The sequence below is a fragment of the Macrosteles quadrilineatus genome, unplaced genomic scaffold (assembly GCF_028750875.1).
Source record: "Macrosteles quadrilineatus isolate MER2022 unplaced genomic scaffold, UCM_ALF_1.0 Scaffold_8__2_contigs__length_117827958, whole genome shotgun sequence".
NCBI lineage: Eukaryota > Metazoa > Arthropoda > Insecta > Hemiptera > Cicadellidae > Macrosteles > Macrosteles quadrilineatus.
Genome location: NW_026542601.1, coordinates 81,541,622 through 81,567,538, shown reverse-complemented (window position 1 = coordinate 81,567,538; position 25,917 = coordinate 81,541,622). Strand labels below are relative to the sequence as shown.

Below are 25,917 nucleotides of genomic sequence, written 5' to 3'. Positions count from 1 at the left end.
TATCTTAATATTCTCCTCTCCTACTATTAAAAATGCACTCACTACAGCAATTTCCTACCCCACATCCGTCTTTCAACATATCCTCTCCCAAACTGAGTATTGAGGACAGGGCCGAACGCCTGAACGGCGGAACGACCGATCCAGTGCGCGCACCCCGTCTAAAAATGTCAAGACGGCCGTGACGACCGTACCGACCCAGTGGGCGCATAGCTTTAGACGTCAGACGAGGTAGACGTCAGAAAAATTGAGCGAACGTCGGCAGATGAACTATTTGAAAAGGGTAGACTTTGGAAAGAGTTGACTTTAGAAAGGGTAGACTTTGGAAAGGGTAGACTTTGGAATGGGTAGACTTTGGAAAGGGTTGCCGTAGACGGGAGTGAACGCCAGTAAAGCACGGGTCACACTAGGCTGGCATCAGCGGCGAATTGAAAGAAGCCGCGACTGTCAGCTTAATGTGACCACAAAATTCGCAGCTGACACTGAGCTGACTCAGCCTGGATTGGTGAGCCGGTGATGCTGGTGCCAGCTGCTGATCACCAGCGGCTGGCAAACAGCCTAGTAAGACTCGTGCTTAGGGTCGACGTCACAGGAGCGAGGCGCCGAGACGTGCAGACGTCATAAAACACGAGTTGTGGGGATGGTGGGGAATATGAGAAAACAAGAACAACCAAGACAAGAAAACTAATCAAACTTCTTTCTTTATGTGGCTTTCCTGACCGATCGTCTAATCGATTTTATTTGTGATGTTTTAACTGTTTAAAACTGCAGATACATTTAATGTGATTTGTATCGGTCACCACAACAATATTTTACCTAAACAACAACACGATCAACTGTAACTGTACTGTTGTACTGTGTTCGTTTCTCTATTTTCACATTGTATATTTGTATACTTTGATAGTTTATTCAAGCTGTTGTTTTTATAAGGGAAAAGTTTTTTAGTTTTAAATAAATTTGCAGAAAATAATTATACATCTCATAACATTCTTGAAACACATTTTTACACTTATACTGTTACAAGACTGAACATACGAGTAACATTTAAAAGATCTTAAGTAGAGTTTTGATTTCAATTAGCATTACTGTTATTGAACATTTAAAAAAATCTGTATTTGTGTTTTTTTTTCTACAAGTAGCGTTTTAAATTATACAATTACAGTAAAATCTTCACTAGAAATGGATTTAGTAATTGCATTTTTTTCATGAACCTTAATCCGGTTGTAATTGTTTTTTTTATCAGGTTACGATAAAATACATTTTAACTTCAACATTAATCTTTAAACTCAAAAATAAATTTTAATATAATCATAAAAAAACAATGAGTCGAAAATATTTTTCTCAGTGATGATCAAATGTCGTCATTTATTGGAAGGAAACTGTTGATTAATTTCCGAAGGTTCTCAGAGAGATAAAAGCTTTCGAAATGGAGATGATGAATTAATCAAATAACCTAATTTTACATCAATCGTGGGAAGACGGTTGAAAATTGCAGCTGTTCATTTACAGTGGCTTCCCTTCTGAATTACTGAAACCAATTTCAATTAAAAATATGTTTTGTCAGTTAAAATGCAAACAGCTCCTTCTACACATGCTGTTTATTTATGTTATAATTATATTAATGTGACAAAGGAATAATACACAATAGGCATCTAATTGTTAAAATTTTTATTCAGCATTTTTATCTCATACAAATATCTTAATAATTTCATTTATTTTAGTTCGAGTTTTTTTATCAACTAACATAATATCAAAGCTCTAAAAAAGTATGTATTATTGTTTGAAGTTCGCATAGTATATAGGTCTTTGCGTTTAATTATGCTCCGATATTTTTTATTTCTAAAAATACTCTTCTGTTTTTCAAACCCTTAATGAAACTTGAATATTAACTATTTAGACTAAAAGACAACCTAGGAATTTCAAACTCAGTCAAGCTATGTAGCCTTCATTAGTTTCAAAGCGTAAAATCATTAATATTTTCTAGACTCTGCCGATTTGATTTCAGAGTCAAATCTCTGTTATATTTGCTTTGAAAATGTATTGCGTTGCAAGAATCACCGTTAGACATTTTTGGCATTTAAAAAATCCGGAAAGTAAGTAATTAAAAACAATGAAAATATACCGAAGTGAATTATAACTAAATATTTAAATTTTAACTGTGATATGTGTAATTCGTATATTTTTTTTTTTATTAAACCAAAATATCCGGCATTTAAAACCCTCACCTAATCATATACTATTGTTTTTCTGCTAGTTAGTGTCAAACAACTTTTCCTACGTGAACTGTTTTAAATTAATAGGAAATTAGTATATACCTACTAATATCAAAAATTCTCTAGAAAGTGAAAATGAAATATTTTCCCCCAAAAAATCACTTTATTACCTCAACCACCTGGTTATTAATCGGTCAGATTTTGTCTGTGTTTCATAAGTCAAAGTTCATAACGCAAAATCTCCTTTACAAGGGTGTTTTGTAACCAGCTTAACACCTGGTTTTGATTAAACCCCCCATCTCTGTCCTGATATTTGATATTTGGGAATCGGTTTTAGGCTCTCGACCTGTGTCGGTTAGTCAATATGACCATGTAAAAATAATTTCAAACGCCCGGGTGTTTCAAAATGGAAGAGGATATTTAATTTTATTTTTGAGCCCTATTTATTGATTTCGCTCATAAGATCTATGCAACATAGATTATAACTTAACATTAGATTGAGTGCATAAATTAGCACAATCAAAACACAAAATTTCCCAATTTCTCTTTAGACCATTTAAAATAAAAAGTTGTAATTTTAAAATTCCCATGTTATTCTTATGGATAACATTGTAAAATGTAGTTTATAGATATATTTTTATCAAACTTGGAAATTTTTTTATTATTTTATACTAAGATATTACTATTTTACCAAAAAACTCACTTTATTAACCTTCCTGTGGCAGCAAACCTAGGAACTCGTTTAACCTAATGTTATCTAAATAGATTAATTGTATATTAATATTATTATTAGCCTTTTAGTAATCAAAAGGTCACCGGTTCGATCCTGAGAAAAGTAAGTAGCTTTTTGATGGTTTGAAACTGGACCCAGTTGTTCCTGATCATTAGGTTTTAAATAAATGATCCTGGCTAATGAAACAGCTGATTTTAGTCAGTAACAAATCATCTCACGCCATTCTACACTCATCCTTCACTAATATTTGGGTTAAAATACGCACCTAGGTGGCGTCCCCATCTCAATGATTGATAATTGATAATATAATATCAGGCAAATAGAAATTCGCTGCAGGTTTGCTGCGGCGGGTTTATTTTTATCAACCATCTATTCCTTCAACGTTTGCGAGAATAGTTTATATTCCGGTTGTAATAATTTAATGGTTTATGATATTGAAAAAGTCTAACAATTTTAAAGTCTAGTTGTTTTTAGTACCTCTATTTATTGTGAAATATCACAATCGTCTAGATGGTTGCCACTAAAGAAACTTGGTAAATCTGAAATTTAAATCCGCCCAGGGTCATGAACAATGAAAGTGTACTCAAGCTCTATAACCCCCAGACAGCCAAGTCCTTTAACGTAGATCCTTTCTCAACTTTTAATTGGAGTTGTTAAATACCAGACTCTCTTTACTTTTATCTTGCTTTCTCACACAATAACAGTTCTTTCTCGTTTAATCGTAGATCATAGTTAAACTAAAGAAAAACAATTGTTGAAAACATATTTCTTTTTTTTTCCAGTTAGAATAAATATATATATTAATTATGTTAAGTATTTTTTTCAAGATGGTTAAAAATCTTCTGAAAACGCATACAAATTGTAAAAAAATTCATAAGAAATTTAGTAATCTAAAACACATTTCTTTTTAATTGACTACACAACTTTACAACAATAGCAAATTTATGTCCAATTAATAATTAAAAAAAAAACCATTTGTATTGAACGGAATAATTCTTCTTTACTAGTTAAAAGTATCATTTCACAAATTAGCTGTTAAAATCCATTAAAGTCCCTCTTAATTGAGTCACAACCAATTATATGGCTTTAGAGGATGTAAATGCTCCCAAATAAATAAGTCTTTTTACTTTTCCCTACAGATAAAATTGGCTGTGGTGCGATTTCTGGTTTTTGTCTTAGAGGAAAAATCTTATTGTTTTGCTCGGACAAGTGGTGTTTTAGATACAAACATGTGTCACGTAGAACTTTTACTGAACATTCGAACCATTCAATAGTTAAGGTGTTGTGACACACAATTTTTTCACCTTAATTTACTCATCTTATTTCTTTTTAAGTTACTGTATATACATCCCTAACTAATATTGCTTTAATTTTATGTAATATAATATATAATTGCAGAAGTTTATTTTTCTCCAGGATGTTTTTTTTCTAGGACGCTAGGCACGAGTCTGGGATTGTTTTTCACATTACTTCAGGCTAGACCTAGGGGTTGCGGCATTATCACTTAGATAAAATCCATTGGTGACTTGGTGGGGATCGAACCCGGAACTGAATCAGGGACTGAAGTCCCGCGCTCTAACCACTACGCTAGCTCGCCCCCCCCCCCCCCTCCCCAGGATGGTAGCCTTAGTCACTATTTTAAATGTTTACTATACCAGATTAAATTGTAAGTTTGTCTCCAGCACTGTCACCTTATATACATAAGATTTTATTTAAATTTTAATTTTTCCAGATCAATCTGTACAAGTTCTTCACCCAGAATTTAATCTTAATTTGTGAGTCAATATTTTCCCTTTAAGTCACTTTATACATTAATATAGCATTGTATTTTTATTTTATAAGACGAAGTTGTAAGTTTGTCTCTTCCCCCAGGATAGAGACCTGAGACCCCATGGCCCGGCCTGGCATGACCAGATGGCGCACCAGGGACTCTCCGGCAGAAGGGTGAGTGTTATAAACAACCTATCTTATAATATTAAAAATCTTTTGCAAAACTTATGACAGCTAGCCTGACCATACTGCTGTGCCGAATTACACGTGGGTTGTACCAAAAGAAAGGTTTTTGGTCCTGTAGGTGCTGGGTTTATTTGTATTTTGAGAATATTTATGTAAATTAAACTTTTCTTGTGGAGATTTAACATGGGGCCAAATTTTTTAAGCTTATGACAGCCACCCTGACCATACTACTGGACCGATTTACACGCAGGTTGTACCAAAAGAAAGATTATCGGTCCTATATGCGCAGGTTTTATTTGTATTTTGAAAATATTTATGTTAATTAGGTCAAAAATGTAAATTCAACTTCTCTTGGAGAGATTTAACATGGGGCTAATTCTAAATATTAATAGACAAGCATGTTTATTAAAAAACTTTTCCTCAGCTCCTGTGCATCGCAGGAAAAATCTACGCATACAGTTAGAAAGATATTTATCTGTAAATGTGCAGAATCCCTTTATAAATTAAAATAGTCAAAATAATAAGCACAACAAATTAATTCTTGTATTAAAAAAATATTTTCTTAAATAATCATTTTTTAAATATATTAATTTGAAAGTTAAAATAAAAGTATTCTATCAGATTATAAAATTGTCTTTCTCAATATTGCTCTGGAGATTTGGATTATTCATGTTAGAACAATTTAATTCTGTTGATATAGCTCTTTCTGTTTCCTTTTTACATCTTTAGACTGTTAAACTGAATAGGAAATGGTTTAACTTTATAATTTTTCATCTTGCAAGATTATTATCATTTAACATCTTTTTAAATTATTATTTATCTTTACAGCTTCTCTTTCTAGTTTTTTTATGTTACTAATGACAGAGTAAATTTCTTTGTCACAAAACTTTCAATTGAATTTCCATTATTCAGTGTTGACTACTACTATTAAATCATCTTCGAACAAGATATTGTCTAACGAAATGTTAAGTGTAATTGTTTCCAAATTAAGTTCATTTTCCATTCCATTCCATTTTGTTTTGTCATGAGAGCATGAAGCTCCCTGACTGCAAGCCCGGTACCTATAATTAAACATACCCGGGCCCCATGATGTAGGCCAAAGCTAATGCACCAACCTTTGGCACATCATGGGAGGATGACTTAAGGTCATCAGGCTCACCGGCTGCCGAAGCAACCCTTCGGAGAGAGGGTTTCCCCTCAATCCTAACCAGGGATACCGGCTACTTGTTTAAGCGTCACTCCACCTGGGTTCCCCCAGGTACAAAACCCAGAAGGGCCATAATGGAATGCCCTGACGCATTTAGTGCAAGCAACACTCGGGCCCTACCCAATCCCTGACAGGCAGAGCCCGCCCAAATATTTTCCCACTACCAAAATTAAATTCCACTACCAAATTAAGTTCAACAAAATTCAAGCCGAGTCTTTATTTGACCAACTGCGTTTACTGATAAACTCAAGGGACTTGGTTTAGAAACAAAGATTTATTTCGCCATTGATAAACGACCCCCCTTAAGCCATGTTCCACCCCCCCCCCCTCCCCCCTCATCAGAACGGTTGACATTATGGACGAGACAGATGGTCCATGTTAGAAACAATTACAAACTTTGACAAATTTATATTCCAGTCTCTGTTCCGAGCCTTGTAATATGTTAGAAGTTGATATATTTCTTTGTATTTTATGATTTTTTTGTTTGTTCCTTGGAAGTAACAGACTTTTAATTTATGTCCCGTCGAAATAAAATATTTTTTTCATTTATGTATCATACCTCCTTATTTGGTATTTTTAAGCTAAGCTAGAGCCTCATTGGCCTCAATTTACTTCATCACATTGTTATATTACATGCAAATATGGTGGTGCTATGAAGGAAACATTTTCGAAACCATTTGACATTTACGTGCTTTCTCATGTTTTACAAAAATTGTCAATTTAAAGGTTGTGAAATGTGGATGTAATAAACGTAATGCATAATGATTTTGTAAATATTAATCTTTGTAAACTATCTTTTACCTCTAAGGCCTACTCCCTTTGTCGCACAGTACATTCTTATGGGTACGAATATTTAAGTAGAGAAAAACTAATTGAAAGTATTTAATACTACGATGACTTTAAAACGTATACTCGATTTTTATAGCCTGTGAGTAAAATGGAAGTATTGTATTCTAGTGACATGGCGTTATAAAACTACTGTCGTCGATACAGAATTGTTATAATTTACGATTACGCACACACTCAATACACTAACGATAGCATCAAAACCAACTGTTTTGTCGGTATGAAGATAACTTTGTTCAAGAGGAATCGTTTAACAACTTGCTTAAGAAGAAGATTGAAGGCTTATCTTTCAGTTTTAAACTTAAAGTATTGTTCGAGGGTACTTGATTGTTTGGATTTACTTTGAAGAACAACTGTGGTCTTCTCTATTTGTATTTGTTTGTGAAATTATGTTTACTCTGAAAAGAACGTTGCATAATTCCCCAAAAAAATATTGTTATGTTTTTATTAGCCCTCTAGTAACTGAGAAAATCTTAGATAAAATAAAATTTATCCTATTTATAAAAAACCCTCTCTTCTGGGTATTATATTGACTACCTTCGGATTTAATAGGAAGTAATGTTAAGAGCATATTTTACACTTAAACTTTGTTTCTGTCCGGCTTTACTCGTGCTATCAATAGTCGGATTGTAACCGATCAACTTTGGTTTCAACGAGCGTAAACTGCGTCAGTTGAGTTACAAACCTTGTAACGGTCAGCAAAACGATTGTTAGGATTACGGTGATAATAAGGCATATTATTTGCTCATATAGCCTTCGAAATTAGTTTTTCAATACGTAAGTTTCACATTTTTTGTGTGTTATGATTATTCCTTCTGTACTGTATCACTAATTAGGTGAGTACAAGTTTGGTGAGTGACGTTTTTCACTGTATCATTTAATAAATGTAGTATGTACTGTTGTTCAAGATCTGTAGATGTTTAACTCTAATTTGGCTGGTATATTAAAATTTTTAAACAAAATTTGCAATGGAAATGTTTTCTATGTACCCTAAATCGGATTTGTTAAATAATTAATACATTTATTATTATTTAATTTTAATATATAGTAAACGTACAATAAATGATCTTACCTTGGCTGAAGTGATTTAATTAAGTTTTTAAAGTTAAATGCTCAAAATAAGGTTGAAAATAAATCCAATGAAATACTTTTTCAGATGTAGGTATTTTATTATTATGAGGGTTTGATTTATATTAAGTTTTTAGCTCCTTTTGATTGATGCGCGTTGATTCGCATAAGATATATTGTTTCTAATAACTTTCAAATGAAATGAATTTCTTGAAGTTGCGTATTGCAGTATTACACAATCGTAATAAAACACAAGTATACTAAGTACAACTATCAAAACTGTTTCAGTATAGAAAGAGGTGTTTAACAATAAGTTTGGTTGTGTTTATGGCTTTAGGCCTATTCCAAAGGCGAGGGCGATTCGATTTCACAAAAGTTTTAAGCACTGAACAGTGCCACAACCTTGTTTCAATTTCGCCGAAGTTCCCGAAGGAAAGTTGCAACGTAGGGCCTAAAAGCACAACTACCCTGCCTATTTATTACAGACTATAGTCTAGACTTTAGACTTTTTCCCCTCAGTCTGTGCTCTACCCTCCTCGGAGTCATCCTTGTCGGCGCCGCCTGTCTAACTTTTATTGGTCTTTGTTTTATGACATCGTAAATCCCTTTGTTCGTGATAGACAGGAGATAAATTTGACAAAAATAACTTTTGGCCGAAATGTATTCATGTGATTTTAAAGTTGGTGTTGTTTTTTGTATTTCAATGTAGTCTTGTGTTATTCAAATCCGTATTTTTGTATTCATTAGTTACATGGTTGATAGTAAATAAGTTATACAAATTTAATATCAAAGTGTTTGTATATTACTCATAAATGTACCTTTCATCTTCATAATACCTTGGAGTGTTAGAAACATTTTCTCACAGTTTTACCTAAAGTTTACCTTCTGGTATACGTAAAAAATATAAATCAAATAAAAATTAACTAAGGTAATTTTCAGTATTGTTTTACCGAAAAATCATATAATCTTTACGCTGTCTAAGTCGATGACGTAACTTTACGAAAGCGATCTTCGAAAACATACATTTTTAGGCAGTTATTTACTTAAAATAATTGCTAACTATTATTTACGATAGGCTTCAATCAGTAAAGTAAATCACAAGTACGTATATTTTCCTGGTACATAAATATGTACCAGGAAAATATACGAGGTTAGAAAATACATAACCTTACAAATTTTGTCCACCACCTTGCATTTCTATTTGCTACTGTAAACCTGGTCTTAAACGTTTCTCAAATAAGTCTGTTCTGTGTCTTCTAAATTAGGAAAATTAATGTTTTTTAAGTAGTTCGCTAAACCTAAAAATATTTACTAACTTTTAACTATGGTGTTTTTGGAAAAGTCTGATTCGATTTACCAGGAAAATACTTCTCAACGGGCCGCTGTTGTAAGGCATAAAAACACACGCTCATCATCCCTTCGTAACAAGTCTATTTCCTGCCTGTCTCAACCACAATCATCTGTTCTCCCTTTTTGCATCCAGTTTCGTTTTTTGCGAATCTTTTTAATGGATCATCTCAAACGGGCAGTACTCTCTTTTAACGTGAAACCCTTTTAAGATGAGCTCACCACTACCGGGTTGAAATGTTAATTTATTTCGACGAATAGAAATTATATTTCACAGTAAAACAATAACCCGCAAAGTCCTTATTGACATTCGATTCTTCAAAAGATAGTTGTATTTACGATTATGGTATTTAAATAACCTATGGGATTATAGTTTTCTAATAAGAACAACTGGTTAGTTGTAATTACTTCTGTATTTGGTTGTGTTAAGGAACTATGATAACAATAATTAACCGTTTTCAAATGTTTCCAACGACGGTTTAGGTTTTTCGATGTCTTTCAAGTTTGAATTTAAACTTGATTAGATTCAAAAAGAAATTAATAACTTTCATAATTCCAAGTTAAGACCTTGAAATCACAGTAACATCGGGCAAGCTCTCAATCTGGGAACTTAAGCATTGTTTAGGCAAAGTTATAATTGAATTTTATGAACAGCTGTTCTGCCCTTTTATCCTTCTTTTTAACTAGTTCAATACGTCTCTTGAGTTGTGTTGGCTTTTGTTCTTTAAAAGTAATTAGGATTATCTTTGCTACCAGAAGGTATAATTCAGATCTACAAAAACCATTTGGATTATATTTTAAGCCCCTTCAGGTTTACACATTAAATAGATTTAAATTATGATTATTTGTAAATTTGCAGTTAGTTCTTATTCGGGATTTTAAAATACTGTAGTGAATAAATATGTAGTTTTACTCTATTATTCTTTAATGTATGCATGCGTGAACGGTGATTACCTATACTTTGAAATGTTTTAAAAACATTGCAATGATCTTAATCCATAATCCATAAGCAATAATCTTATTATTCGTTCTAAATAATTTTTTTTCATAAATGCCGATACAAATTGAAATTAATATACATAAAGGTGTCTTGATAAATAATCTGGGCATGATTTGTTTACATTGCATCGTCTAAATAACTAAATTCCGGCTTTTATAAAGTTAACTACACAGAACTGAAGCCCTATAGTATCATAGTAAGTAAGGCCTTAATGTCTCAATTATTGCTAAAATAGGTTCAAAGGTTCAAAATGATACCAAACTCGACCAGACTTCCTATTTGAACATTTTAAGCTACCCCCCACCACCACTAAGGGCAAAATTTTCAAAATCGACAATCACTATTGTAGCCCTTAATATCTAGGAAGGTTGCTGCAAACTGATGTCAAATATCTCAAATGGTTGAAAAAGGCTCCTCGCCCACTACACAATTTCGGTCGTACGACACTGTGTCGGAACGACAACATTCCAATAGTGAACCATTGGATCTTATGAGCGCTCGCCCACTATACGATAATCTCACGACTACGACAAACTGTCGTGGTGCAGTCGTCCTAAGGGGGGGGGAGAGGGTGCAAGTTACTTTTCAGCCACCCTGTATGCAATCAACGCAGGAATTTGCTAATTGAATTTACTTTGACCACATCATATACAGTTGACCTCTCATACTCCCAGGCGTATTACAATTTATGATGCTAATTTACTCGCATTATAAAAATGATTTTACTTTTCAATTAGTAGGAACAAAATAAATTACATGTATTCCAGTTCTGCCTTTGGGCAGTAAACGTTCCTTGTGTAAATTGTCTAATTTATTACATTTTTGAACATATCGCACCAAAAGTTACAGTTTACTGGGTCATAAAAATTTGTATAAAATATAAGATCACAACGTATGTTGCACTGGTCCACTAAACACTGGGAGCGTGTAGGCCCGTGTAGGCCTGGGTAACGGACAGGGTCTAATGTTAATAAACTACCTCGCCCAACAACGCCTAATGTGACCCCGTGTAAAAGCCCCGTTTATTATACAGCAGCATTTATCTTCCCTTGCGTTAAATACGCCCTACTTTATAAAGACATAATTGTTATTCCTTGAAAACTGTGAATTATATAGTGATTTATATAGTATTAAATATTTTCCTTACAAATTTATAATTTAATAAATGTTGTTCATTACTGCATCAAATTGTTGTTTTGGACTTAATACTATATTAGTTCCTTATACACTAAGTGGGAGAAGAATCAGCGATAGTAATGGGATATAAACAAAAAAGTCAATAGAAGTACGGTATCAATTGTTTTTTTTAATTTTTACATTTATATCAATTAACTCAATTAAAATTTGTTTATACGGATAAATAAATATTCAAAAACCTATACAAGTTTAAACGCCTTTAAAAGCCATTCTTGGCCGTTCCAATCTAATAGAAATAAACGTTCTCGCCTTTTTAAATTAAAACGATGACACCCGGTTAGTAATTTAATTTCTCCCCCTGTCACTTTATCTCGCTTGATGAAAATTGCTGTGCGAGGTTGTAGAATAAATGCACTTATTATAAAACCGTGACCAAAAATATATTCTTATCAATTTGTACCAATTTTTTTTACAATATTGTGTGTGTAGTTATTTTAATAACGCGTTGTCTTTAAATAATGTTTGAAAAGTGTTCGCTTTTTTAGTAACCAACATGGCTGGTGTTTTATTTATTCTAACAATGTGAAATCAATTTCAAATTGACCTGATTCAACAGATTGTCTGATAACCTCAGCTTCCCTGTGGCTGGTGCTATAAATGTGTTCTCATGATGCTGTTAAGACTAACTAACCCGTGCACAGCCCTGAGGTGTTGATTCAATAACCTCTTGAATAAAGCATGCCTCCCAAATTTTTTTTTACTTTTTAAACCTGTTTTAAAATTAACATATTATTTAAATTGATAATTATTTAATATGATACACAGCCTAAATAAGAAGATGCTAAGATATTTTTTGATGGTTCCACAACATGCCAATTGGGCCTTCTGTTATTAAAACTGGTTAATACCACACTACATATTTTTTTTTTGTTTTTATTTAAGTCAAATGTTCTTTTTAGCTGTAGTTGGGCTTCCAACTTCCGGTTAAAATTTGGAAAACTCCTGGTGTTTGGTGGGATTCGAACCTAGATGTTCAGTGCAGAAACCCCCCACTTATATCATTAGGCCAACCAATCCCCTTCCGTTAATTTAACTAACAAGAAGCTATGGGTATCATCCCTTTAAAAAAATAAATAAATATAGTCTTGTTTTAATTTAATTTTAATATACTCCTCATTTTTAAAAGTAAAAAAATCAGGGTTTTCTAAGATTAAGTGGGCTGTGGCCAACCATGAAAGAGGACATAATATAATTAATGCAATATAATTTTTATATATATTCATTTTTATGCATTTAGCCTATAACATTATCAACGCTACTAGTTGTAAAAGGTGAGGTTTATTTCCCCAAACACTGTTAACTTCATCAACAATATTAATTTCCAAATTAAATTTGTATTTGTATTGTGTGTGTTTATAAGATTATATATTACATAGCTTATTCAATAACATTATTTTGGTTAGAATATTTCTAATGAAAGTGTAGCAACTGATTGGTACAGAGTAAAGCATCAAAGTAGAATTGTTAAAATTGTTTTGCGCTCGGTTGGAAATTCCAAGTGGCTTTCAAGAAAGAACGGACGCTATTTCTCAAGTTGTTAGCTCGTTCAGGATCGTTGTTTTAGGAAGCGCTAAAAGACAGGATGAACAATTCAACAATAACTGCTTTGAACAATTCTATTCTCCGAGATTCTCTGAACAGATTAGGTTATGTTTGGTATATTGATTGTTGTAATGTGAATTGATTACACATACCTTGTTAGATTAAATGTTATTGTTCACTGTTAGGAGGAAACTAACTAAGTGGTTTACTAGTGATTATTTTATTTGCATGCTACTAAATTAATTACTACAGTATTTTAATTTTGTTTTCATAACAATTATTTTGGTTACTAGCAGAATACAAGAAGAAAATATTATTTGTATTTAGAAAAACACATGTTTACGTTATCCTCTTATGTAAACTTTAATTTCATGTGATCTAAATGTATAAAAATTAATATTAATCATTACTCCTATATATATTCGAATAAATCTGCAACAAAATTTAAACAAAACAAGTTTTAAATTCGGGATAATTGTAGTAGAAAATCAGCATTTAATTGAAAACGTGATAACGTTTTAAAATAGTTCTAGGAAAGTCTCGTTGGCTGCGTTACTTCCTTATTGGAGGTTTTGTGTTTATTTATACCTTAAAACATAATCTTCCCCAATTTCTCGTTTTTATTGCAGAATCTATCGACTAAAATATCTAACGTAATTAGTAAGACAACATGCTATTGTATCGTCTCATTCATTTACACGTTGCAATTACTACAATTATTACTGACAAGTTTTTCAGTATGTGTAAATCGTAACCAAGAATCTAGAACTACAACTAAAGGTAGCACTGATATGGCAACTCTGCTAGAAAATCGAGACGCTGTAATTTTGTTAGGTTGGTACCAACTAGGGGCATTAGCTCATTGGTTACTAGCCTGATGTATGTACAATCCCACAATCCCCTAGTTCAAATTCACTTAGCGCAATATACTTTATTCCCTATTACAAATGGCGGCGAATGTCTCGGTATTCTCTCGTTCAATGATATCTGCAGTATCTCTAGCTATGTTGTAGTAAAATTAGGAAGATTTTTAACATTGGTCACGTTGGTTATTCATAAATATACAAACGGGATGTACATAAATATAAAACCGTTGAGTATTGTTGTTCCTATATGATTTCGAACATGCCCAACCCATTTTTAATTTGTTTTGAGGTATTAAACCCAGTAATATACAGAATTAACTTTAACATTAACTTGTTCAGAGACCAACCTAGCTGAGAGGGTTCTCATAGTTGATGCGATACATTAACACCGTACTCTATTACGGTCATACTAGAGGGACATTAATGTAACCTGCCCCGGCTTATAATGTGGTACCAGGTAAAAGGATCAGTTGATTATACTAACTAATTTATCTTGGCCTGCATTAACCAGTTCTATTTACGGCCTGTGGCAACTTGATGAACTCCTCATTATAAATTCTTGTAGAAAATAGAAATTTCTTATTGCAGGAATGACAACTATAAACTATGTGACTTATACAGTAGTTAAACTCAATGCTTGTATAGTAAAATTCATTAGTGTACTTTGACGTTAACTAGTCGAGGAATAGTATTTTATTCTTTTGTGTTGTACATAATAATTTGAATTATTTTGGCTTAGACACGTATGGAAGCGTTAGAAATTTAAACGTCCCCAACACAGCAAACCTGCAGACAAGTGGATTTCAGATTGCCCAATCATATTGTTACCAAAATATTTCATGTCAGATTTTTTTCTTATGGATATAACATTAGATTAAATGATTACTTAGGATTGCTACCAAAAGGAATGTCGTAAGGTGTGTTTTAGCAAAATGTATAGATTGGAGTTAAATACCTATATAAATTTGCCAAATGTGAGAAAACTATATCCGTAAGCAAACTAAACACAACAGGGTTTCTACAAAAAAATAACATGAGAATTTTAAATTTTCAGATGTCTGAAAATGTTTCTATCACCATTTGGAGTGCAATAACGCTTCAATGTACTAAATTATTTGTGGTATTAAGCTTCACAATATTGATAGAAAAGAAATTGTAATATTTTATATGTTGACGGTAAAAAGTGGAAAACCCTATTTTCACCCCATAAAACTCCCCAAAAACACAATTCCCATAGTACGATCATGCTCGTTTGCAAATTCGTTCTAATAAACGTAGATTTATATGTGTTGTACAAAATTCCATCAAAATCGTATTATTTTTACTCTAGTTTTCACGCTAACCGACGGTTTTTGGCCTCTTGGCTTACAAACTAAAAAGTAAAGCGGCCCCGCGTCTAGGTCTTGCCATGAGACATACGGTAATAAATTATCCCCTATGTGGGGAATCTGCATGCGAATATGGAAAATTATTGGATTTTGAAAAAGTCAAACTAGATTGTCTGGTCTACATCTTTAGACCTTCCAGCACATCTATCCCTCAAACACTCACTAATTACAACAACCTCAGAAACTAACGAACTGATTCTATTGCAACCACTGTAACTCCGTCAACAAACAACAGACACAAGGTAGGCTGAAGATTAGTGTTGTTTTTAATAATATAGGCCTAGTAGTATAATTAAACTTATTCGAGGTAAATTTGAAACAAAAAAATTACTATTGTAGATTTTATAGCAGAAATAAACGCGCAAAGAACTGTTTAAATCGTTCCTTCCTCAGATGTTTTGAAACAGTTCCTGTTCAGAACTTATTTATGGTTTCATTACAATTTTTTTATCCTCATAAGTTCAAAATAGTCTAATAAATACATAATGTAAGTTATCGAACGTAATTATCATCAATAGTTAGGTCTGTAAACCTCTCACAAATTCTATCTCACAAAATACAACCACTTTAGTAATAAGAAAGAACCACAGCTAATAAACATTTCCTGAAATTCTTTCACAATTTCATTTTGATGCCACAGGATGCACATGAAACTCTTTGAAACATAACGAGATTTCCGGTTTTGTTACAGAAATATCTCAAAGACGAAGTTATCTTACTTGGTTTAACATCGACCTGCACCAAGAAGCAAGCGAAAGTTAGAATGTTTTTAAAATACAGGGTTATTACAAATGATGTTCCTGATTTTGATTATAAATATTACTGGGTTAATTTGTTTCAAGACTATTTTAGTTGGTACCATTGGAAAGAAAAACTCATAGAGTTTCATTTACATTGGTTTGGGTGCATATCAGCTGTTTGTCAAGTCAATTGTTGTAAGTGTTGTGTAATGGCTGAATTTAAAGGCAGGAAAGCTTTTTACCAGTTGGAATATTACATTAACCAATCTGTTATTAGTGTGCAACGACACTTTAGAACCAGGTTTAACGATGATCCTCCTAGTAACCACTATATTGGCAAGTGACACTTGAAATTTAAGAGAAATGGCTGCATTTGAATGTTACTTGTAGTAGGGCTGAACTTAACAATGTGATGCCTGAGATATGGAATGAGCTCGGTGGTCCGAATAATGACACACCCCTGAACTGGCCTACAAGATCTCCGGACATCACCCCCTGTATTTTTTTCTTGTGGGGATACATCAAAGATAAGGCGTACACACCACCATTATCAGATAGGATACTTGAGATCCAGCAACGGATTACCAATGCTAAATAGACCTAGACACACTTTTCAAAGTCTAGCAAGAGCTTGACTACATTATTGACATCTGTCGTAACACAAGGGGTTCCCGTATCGAGCATTTACAGTTCTGTGTATCTGTGTCGAAACTTTTTGAGTTTTTCAACAGTTGTAACCATTTTATTTCTTTGTATAACAAATAAAACTATATTTTATGTATGTATGAAATCGTGAACATCATTTGTAATAACCCTGTACTTTAAACTGGTTTGATTTGTAGGGTTTCTTTCTTTAGACATAAGGATTTAGAATATGAAGATAGCCTGTATTTAAATTTGTTTTGTTCACACGTATTTTGAGGAAGGTGTTATGAAGCGGCTTAGCAGTTTTTCATTCAAAAATTGTAACATTTCAAGTCGCGAAAGTTTCCAAAATATATCAGTAAACATGTGCTATTAAAATGGTACATTTTGCAACGCACCTTCCTTTTGGAAATTATTATCTTTTTGCATGTATTTAACCTAATGTTAAGTTACTACTTAGATTTTGTTGACGGATAATTTATGTATCTTTTATAGTGCATGAAGTTAAAAACTTCGCATTCTTAGAAGTTTACTTATTTTTAATTAATAAAAATATTATTGACATAATAATACATATACAACAATAATAGACCATAGAATTCAGCACAAATGTGGCCAACTCCAGTAAACAGCCTATTGAAGTCCATGCCTTTAGGTCCGATTCTTGACCGTCTGTTGTCAAGTAAGCCTTCAATAGATCTTTTCAATGAAAGATTGGTTCAAGTGTATTAAATGCCTCGTCGATCCCATAAACTTTCTGTATAAAATGTGATTTGCTGATCATGTACGATTCATGTTTTAATAGTTGCTATGAAAAGTTATACTCCCATGTTGTTTTCAGCTCATTGGCTAACTTAACTAAAGGATAGGTTTTTAATTAATGATAACGAGCTGTTGGCCCGTCCTACGTACGGGAATCGAGTAGTCCATTAAAACTGTATATAATATGTCTATTACTAATTCAAGCATAGTTTAAGTAGTTCAAAATTTGTAGTAAAGAAAAAGCTGCCAAGAAGAATCAAAACATGTGATCATTGTTATTTTCCCAACCTTTCCTCAAAAAGTCGAGTAGTAAAATCATTTTCATGAGCTTTCTTTTAAAGACTCGTGAGCGGAGAATGAGAATCCTACTTATTTCCTATAATCTTTGACTAACATTAGGCCCTACTTCAGTATCCAGCAGTCAATGCTATAATCAATGACAAAATCACAGAGTAAATAAACTAACCTCATAGTTTTATAGAATATTTTATTATTCACCCAGCTGTTAGTTATAACAAATTATATTGCACGAAAGCAAACTAAATATTTTAAACACTGCTCAAAAAATTAAATTAAAACATCTAGTATTTTACTACCGAATAAATAAACGTATAAATGATTGTAGAATTACACATAGTATAAACAAGTCATTTCTACGTATGTCATTTCATTTTCATCCAAATGCTGAATGTGAGTCGACAACGCTTAATGTTTACAGCTGTTACGTTAACCAAATGGTATTATACTAAAATCTAGAGTAGAATGTTAGCGTCGTCTGCTAGACAAAAAAAAAATTAAACTCAATTTCTAAAAAACAGAAACCCTAAACTAACTTCGACATTCCCTAGTTCTCAAAATTATCTTTCTTTTGACACAAAAATCATGAAAATCCGTCGAGTGGTTGATTCAGAATCGTGAAATAAAAAAAACCCTGTCACGTTTTAATATATAAGATTTACGTTTCATAAATTGTTCAGTATACAAATTTGAAGTTCATTCAGGTTGATAAGAAAATATGTTAAGGTAAAAAAATCTTATTGCCATTGAATGCAAGATTTAGTTTTAGTATAACCCCTGATAATTAAAAACCATGAATATTTTATAAGCAAACCTTTGTTCATTACTTGAACATATTATCAAGTTACCTAATTTCAATAGATGTTTTAAGTTTTATGGGTATTGTATTGGCATTTAAACATTATAAAAGTAAAATAAAATTAGTAATAATTAAGTTACATTTTAGTATTGAATATTAACGTGTTATGTTTTTGAATTAACTAGTTAAATCATTCAAAACTAGAAGCTGAAATACTGAAAATGGCATTGCGAAACAAAATGTAGGTGTTTATAAAAACTCCATTTTATTAGATGACCCAAAAAGGTAATAGTAAAACCTTTTTAATTTAGAGGGAACACATAAATGATCACTAAAACTAAAACTAATTATTTATACAAACCATACTCTTCTGAAACTGACGAATTATTTCACAAGTATAAAAAATAAATTAGTTATGCTAGTAATCATTTTATTCCACGCAAGATTTCCATGTAAACATTCTTCTTCTTCTCCTCAAACAGTTGCTAACGATGCACCCTTGTTCAACGTTACAAGATCAAAGATTCCAGAATCCTCTCTTGCTTGTCTGAGACCGCGAAGAACATGATACTTTATATCATTCATTACAAAGAGATTCTTCTCTGTAACTATGACTGTTATTCGTACTTTGTGGTTTTTACATTTCAAATCCTTAGGACTTGTTTTTTGGTGATGTATTTTGTAAATCTTGTCTTTGTTATATGTCTTATTTTCATAGCGATTTCTGCAATATAAAGTATCAATTTTTTTACCTTGTGAAATTGAATAAAACAATTATATCAAGCCTAAATGATTGTTTCTGTTGTTTAAGGTATGTTTAAATAAATCAAATATATTAGTTTTATTTATGTAAAACAACTAAATGTAAAAATTACTCCTTAAAAAAACTATTGCTCCAATTAGACTAAGCTAGTGAATTTATTAATTATATTTAAAAGCTAAATAGTTGTATCTTGATTGTGAATACAGAAGATTATTATTTATCACCACAAGAAAGGTGAATAATATTGTAACCTACTAAGTCAAGAAAAGAAATTAAGCAATTAAAAATAGGTCCTAATAAGTGATACATCATCAAAATGAGGTAAACATTTTGTAAACAAGGAAACAAATCCGTATGACTTAAAAGTTAGTTCTCCTCATAAGAAAAAGAGTTTAGGATTTCAATCCTTTTAAAATTATTAAAAATTAAAGTCATATTTAAATTATTTTCAATTCCCACCGATGTTAAAAATCTCTTTTGGCATTTTTCACTGGACCCGCAGATTCCTCAAACTTAACTATTTAATTTATTAAAATTCGTTGACAATCTTTTCTTAACCGCTATTTTGTAAGCTAATTTGTAAAATAGGCTACTCTCATTGAGCCATTTCTTAGCTTTAATGATGCAAATTGTGCTATAAACTAAAGATGCTGTCCAGTAAAGGTTGACGTTTAATAGTAGACATGCTAGGATTTTAACCGTTCCCTAAAAAAGGGTTTAAATTGCCAAATAATGTGGGTACACGCGAAAATTTATCAGTTAAATTAAACAATAAAAATTTAACTAAATACATACAAAAATTAAATTTACCAAAATCAATAAGTTCATGAGATTGTCCAAATTGATGATTATAGTGTAACAGGTGTTAGAGATGAACATCACCATAAGTTCACAAGTGAGTTCAGTGTTCAGTGTTCAACACTGTATCATGTTTCACTTGAACATATGTTCAGACGGCTACGTCAGCAACTGGCTGAAGGGGTCTTTGAAGGGTGTCAGCTTCCCTTCAGCAACTTTGACACACGTCAACTTGAGCTCGAGGGAGAGAAACTGTTGGCTAAATAATCTTATCTCGGGGAAACAGAAGAAATATTTCAGCCATTTGAAATGTAAAGCGTGTTAAATTAAAGACTTTCTTTCTTCATAAAAGTTTTGAAGAAATTGCACTTTTTGTTAATAAGTAAAGAAAAAATACAACTGTTCCAAACCGGTTGGCTTAATCGAATATCAATCAATAAAAGAATTGTCTTTTAAACATGTAATTATTCCAGTAAAACATATAGTTGCGGCTATAACTTTTGTAAAAGATTTACGTACAAGAAATAAACTAGTATATTTGTTGAAAGATATACTGAGTTTTGTTGGAATGCTGTCAATGTTTTCTTTTGCTTCAAATATAAATCGTATTAATACATCGTATTCAGGTCGAGGACTGGTAAACTATTATTATATTACTCTATTGTGTTTGTTGTTAGAAAATGAGCCAATTCCCATGTATCCATTCCATCCCTTGATATATATTTAATAGGAATAATAACAAGAGATTTTTTTGGCGCTAATTTGATTAACTCGGAGTGTTTATTTTTCAAGAGTAAAATATAGCGATTTTCTTGGTGTGTTTTACATAAGGGAAAAATTAGAAGTCGTTTGTTTATAAATACCTCCCAATCATAAATAACTTTTTAAATAGCAATACTTTCTTAATTAAAACCATTTGCAGTCTAGACTAATAAAAACAGAACCAAAAACTGCGATGGAACAAGTTGTATTTAGTTTATTTTAAAGTGAATTTCAGTATTGAATTAGGCATATTCATGTTATTAATTTAATTGTCATATTCCCTCATAATAAAGTAGTAATTAAATACACTTTTGTAACAACCGTATATTTATGTTGGTAACGTGATTTGATCGTATACCTGTAACACAAACTTCCCTTAGACTATCAGTTCGATACAGGGTGTCATTGGTGCCAGATGAAAGCAGTAAATTTGATGACGCATGTTACCAGTTACGATCAGATCCTTGAAAAGTCCTTCGTCAGCTGTCCTGGCTGACAACTCCGCGTCAGGACCTCTTTTACACTGCGGCCAGGATGACATTCGAGCTCTGTAATTAAATTATAACCATTTAGCCATTTAAGCATTTTATGTTAATACTGTTTGTCGTCATGTACCGGTTTCTAAGATCGTTTTATTAAAAAGTATACTAGCAATTAATTGTCTTGTATAACAGAAATCGTTGGAAACTACGAGTAATAAAATATACGACTAAAAATAAAAATAATGAAAAATGTATGGGCTGAACAAAATGTCTTAATGGCTCATTCAGGAAAATATTTTTTCGTATTTACTCTTAAAAATAACTATTTAATGGCCTAGAAACAAATGAAAGAGATTTGACAGTTATTATCTTATTTCCCCCTGTCAATGTCTTATTTAGAAAATTAATGTTGTTTTATTATTTGTTATGTTTCCTGTTATTTTACGCAAGGTAATACAAGAAATAGTTATATGACCATAAAATTTGATTCATATTTCATTAATTGTTTTAAATGCCTATTTTCAATCATGTTGTCCCCCCAGATAATGAAAATTTATTACTTATTATAGCAAAATCTTTTTGTCATAAGCCTTAAATAAGAACGCAGTTCAACTTTTTGATTATTAATGTTGTTGCTTTATTGTTGATTTTGCAAAGCTATTTTATTCAAGATTAAAACTTCTAACATCGCAACGGTAACTATTTTGTAAACCACTCAAAAATAGCAATTTCGCCAACAATGAACCATTAGCCTATGGTCACCTACTCGTACTTATTTTACAAGATTAGAAATATTAACCTTCAATTTCCTCTTTTCTAGCCGAGTTTAAACTATTCGGGTTTCAATACGTGTTTGGTTTACGAGCAAGGAAAAGTTTGGACAAATTCAATAACGTCAGGAACGCCTGCGACCTAGCAACTGTCAGTGTGAAGGTTGGGTAAATTTACGACCGCTCTTCACCCCTCTTAACACCTTGCACATTAAATTACACCAAGTGTTAGAAGGTGTTAACACAACTGTGTAACGTGTTAGTAATTGTTTATGGGTCAGTGAATAAAAGTAATAATCTCCGTCAGAGAAAATTTAATAATTTTACAAATTTATCTCAGTTTTATAGTAAAGGGAGTTTATACATCCACGCTAAGTACGAAAAATGTTACTGCATTGAAATTATCATATTTCCACACCTGTAGACAGTACGCAAAATAGCTCATTAAAGCTTTAAAGCGGGAATGAATCATTCCTGCTCGCTAAATCAGCTGATTTCACAGTTACACCAACCACTGTCGCGGATCAGGTGCCTTTACAACCGGTATGCAAATAACGGCACCTAAAAAAGCATATGCAAACATAACCTAAATTAAATTGTATATCAAACTAAAAAGGTAGTCTGTGTGTTATAATAAGTTAATTGTGAAATCATCTACAGTTCTCTAGCGGCAACGAAGTACTTTGCGCTCTTAATACACAAACAGCTATTTCTCAATAATCAGTGTTGCTGCAACAAGGATATGTTTTTTAATATGGTTGAATTGGCTCTAATTTAAAATGTTTGAAAAAACATATTCAATCACCCAACTGAAATATCTCATGCTTACTTGATTGTTTTTTAAAACCATTTTTCAGCATTGTTTTAAGGAATTACGGTTTGATGTCTTACGAAAGCGGTTTAAGTGGTTTAAGTAACTTCCTCTTAGATACGAGTATTTATGTGGTCTTGTATTAATTAAAAAGCAAGTGATTAAAAGCAAGTAATATATTATCCAATGGGGGACTATTCTCTGCACTAGGCATTTCAAAATCGATTTTTAAGGACCTCCCCTTATAATATTTCTGTGATGTCAAAATACTAACACAAGCAGACTAATTTTATTTTTGTTTGTGTGTAAAAAATGCATTAGCTGTGTGAATGTGCGACAAAACTGATCAAAAACATAAATTCTATCTTCCAAGAAACCTAATTATCATAATCTATTTGACAATTTAACCAGTGTTTTGTGAACTACATAACGTACATATCTGTCTGAATATTTCCAAACTCCCGTTCTGTAACATCCTAATCAACTGCAAGCTATCCAGCACAGAGTAATTATGTTATCGTTATGAATTTTAAACATTCCCAGCATGTGATGCAACTGTGCCAGTGAGAGTTTCTTGCTCTATGCCTTCTCACCCCTACCTATCAGAATTAGTTCGCGTCGGTGTCAGTGCATCGCAGGCCAACTATGTCCGTGTGTTTTGTGGCTTTGAAAGTGTCCCGTGGATTGAATAAAAGGTACGGTAAAGTGTTTTAGTATATTTACATAATAAGTGCATATTTATGGTGGAATAAATTTCTTATTTTTGTAGTTTTGAGGTTGTTTTTAGTTTAGTTTGGTTTGAACGAATATGTAAAATTATATGTGAAATTAAATAGGAAAAATTTAAGAGATTTTTAGTATATATTTTGTCGTTTTAGTGAATTTTCTTAAAGGGAAGTAACTGGGGTCATGACGGTGTGGCCTAAGCCAGGGACTTTTTCTACACTTTTTCGATTTGGATCCCTCAGAATTTCAAAACACCTTTCAATATAAGTGTTATCTATTTTATGTCAACCTCGTAGAATTCTCCGAATTTAGGTTTGGATAAATTATGGAATAAATGTGTAAACAAAAGTACGAATAGTTTTATAAGATTGAAAACCAGTATATATAAAAGGGAATTTGGTTAGGGGAGGGGGAGTGCCCTCCAATAAGCGGTTTTAAGTTATGTGATTTTTTAATATTGAGAACACGTCGTCCCTCAATTTAGACAAGCCTAACATTTTTAACAAATCAGTACATTACCTTTTACACTCCCATTTTGTATGGACATTGAATTTAAACATTTCATGTTCTCTTGATAATTTTAATTAATGTTTCGAACCAAAATAAAAATAAAAGAATTTTCTATATGAAAATGCCATGAGTTGTAACTTATACCAAACTTTAACAAGCAAATCATAGCATTTTATTCGCGTTCCCTGATCTTTTTCATCCCTGATAATAATACGAAATAACAGCTTATTTTTAATTATTGTAATCTAACGTTTTCAAGCTATTCCATGTTTTAAAATGATTAGGCTTTAATTAATTATTGATCTAATCAGTAATTCAACGTTATATACCAGAAAAAAGCAACAAATAGAACACGACTGTTACTTAAAATTAATGGTGTTCTAATTGGTAGAAAATTTTATGTTAAAAAAACAACTGTTACTTATTGAAGATATAAAGTTCAATGTTTCTTCTAGAGTCTAAATTATCTAAGTGATAAAAGACTGCGAAACGAATTTACTAATTTTCGTTCTCATCAAAGCGATAAGGGCGGAGGATCTTGTCGCTTTAACCCCACTTCCCCAATTCCAACCTTCCTCGTCTTTACAACAATGCTAATCAAGAATACAATGCAGACCACAAGAGAGCTTTGATTGTTGACTCTTCCGATATTGCTTGTTTCAGGGTTCATTTCTTATCAGACCCACAAGTGTTATTTTCACAAGAAATCACGTTTAAAAAAGTCCCATTAATCAAAAGTAGATTTCTGGTCATTTTCGTGTAGTTTTTCTGACATCTGTTTTTAGATTTAGGTTAAATTATTCATTGTGTAATTGCTTTTATAAGTTCGAGAGTTATACGTACTGGAGTTATAGCAAATTTAAATGGAACATAAGTGAAAGAATCGTGCTCTAAACAATAGAAAATGAATGTGTCAAATGCAGAACTTGTGAAAAGCCCCAATTCAGAGACCCTTGTTAATTTTGTTTTACTGTACAAAATCTCTAATTCTATTACAGGATTTTGAATTGGTTGTTTGAAGGTGGAAACTTCATAGCATACGACGCAAGTGAATAATTTAGTTTTTTCTTGAAATATACCTTTTTTCAAACAGTTATATTCTATTTCACCAAAGATTTCTTGTTATGTGCGACTGTCTCCTCTTTGTTCTAATTACGAGACAATAGCAGCTCCTAACAACCCCCTTGTTGACTCTCCCCCCCCCCAAACTCGCACTTCACTTGTGTTCGCTGTAATGCCTCTCTACCTATTTCTCATTTGATTTTATCTCAAAAGTTGTTTGATTAAAGGTATAATTTATCATTTTTTTCATTTTGTAGTTTTGAAAATGGTGTCTAGGAAAATGTTGAATCTGTGCGATTAAACTATCGTCAGCTCACGTTGCGGAAAAACGTCTGAATGCAAAGTATTTGAATAGACGAAGTAATTAAACTTTGTTTAAAATATCTCTATCATTAAAAAATATCAATATCAGAGAGGAAGCTGTAAATAGCGTTAAATTATCTTTACCATCAGTGTGTTACTGATCAAGAACGTCCTTAATTATCTTGAAATAAGGTGGATGAAAATGTCCAAAACACAAAATCACCTATTGAGCAACCTACATACCCCTTCGACAATTTAGGTGGTATTATCACAAAAAATAAGCCTTTGGTAGTCTACAAGAAGAAGAAATAAGCATGTTTTAAATAC

General features: G+C 32.2%; 1 protein-coding gene across 3 annotated transcripts in view; it reads left to right on the top strand.

Moving 5' to 3' along the window:
- Positions 1 to 25,917, top strand: part of LOC129000766 (uncharacterized) — a 461,656-nt gene that overhangs the window by 324,245 nt on the left and 111,494 nt on the right. For all 3 annotated transcript variants that reach the window (XM_054427757.1, XM_054427755.1, XM_054427756.1), the window contains exon 3: positions 4,816 to 4,887. In XM_054427757.1, coding sequence (XP_054283732.1) covers positions 4,835 to 4,887 — 53 coding nt within the window. In that variant the 5' untranslated portion in view covers positions 4,816 to 4,834. The remainder of the gene's footprint in view (positions 1 to 4,815; positions 4,888 to 25,917) is intronic.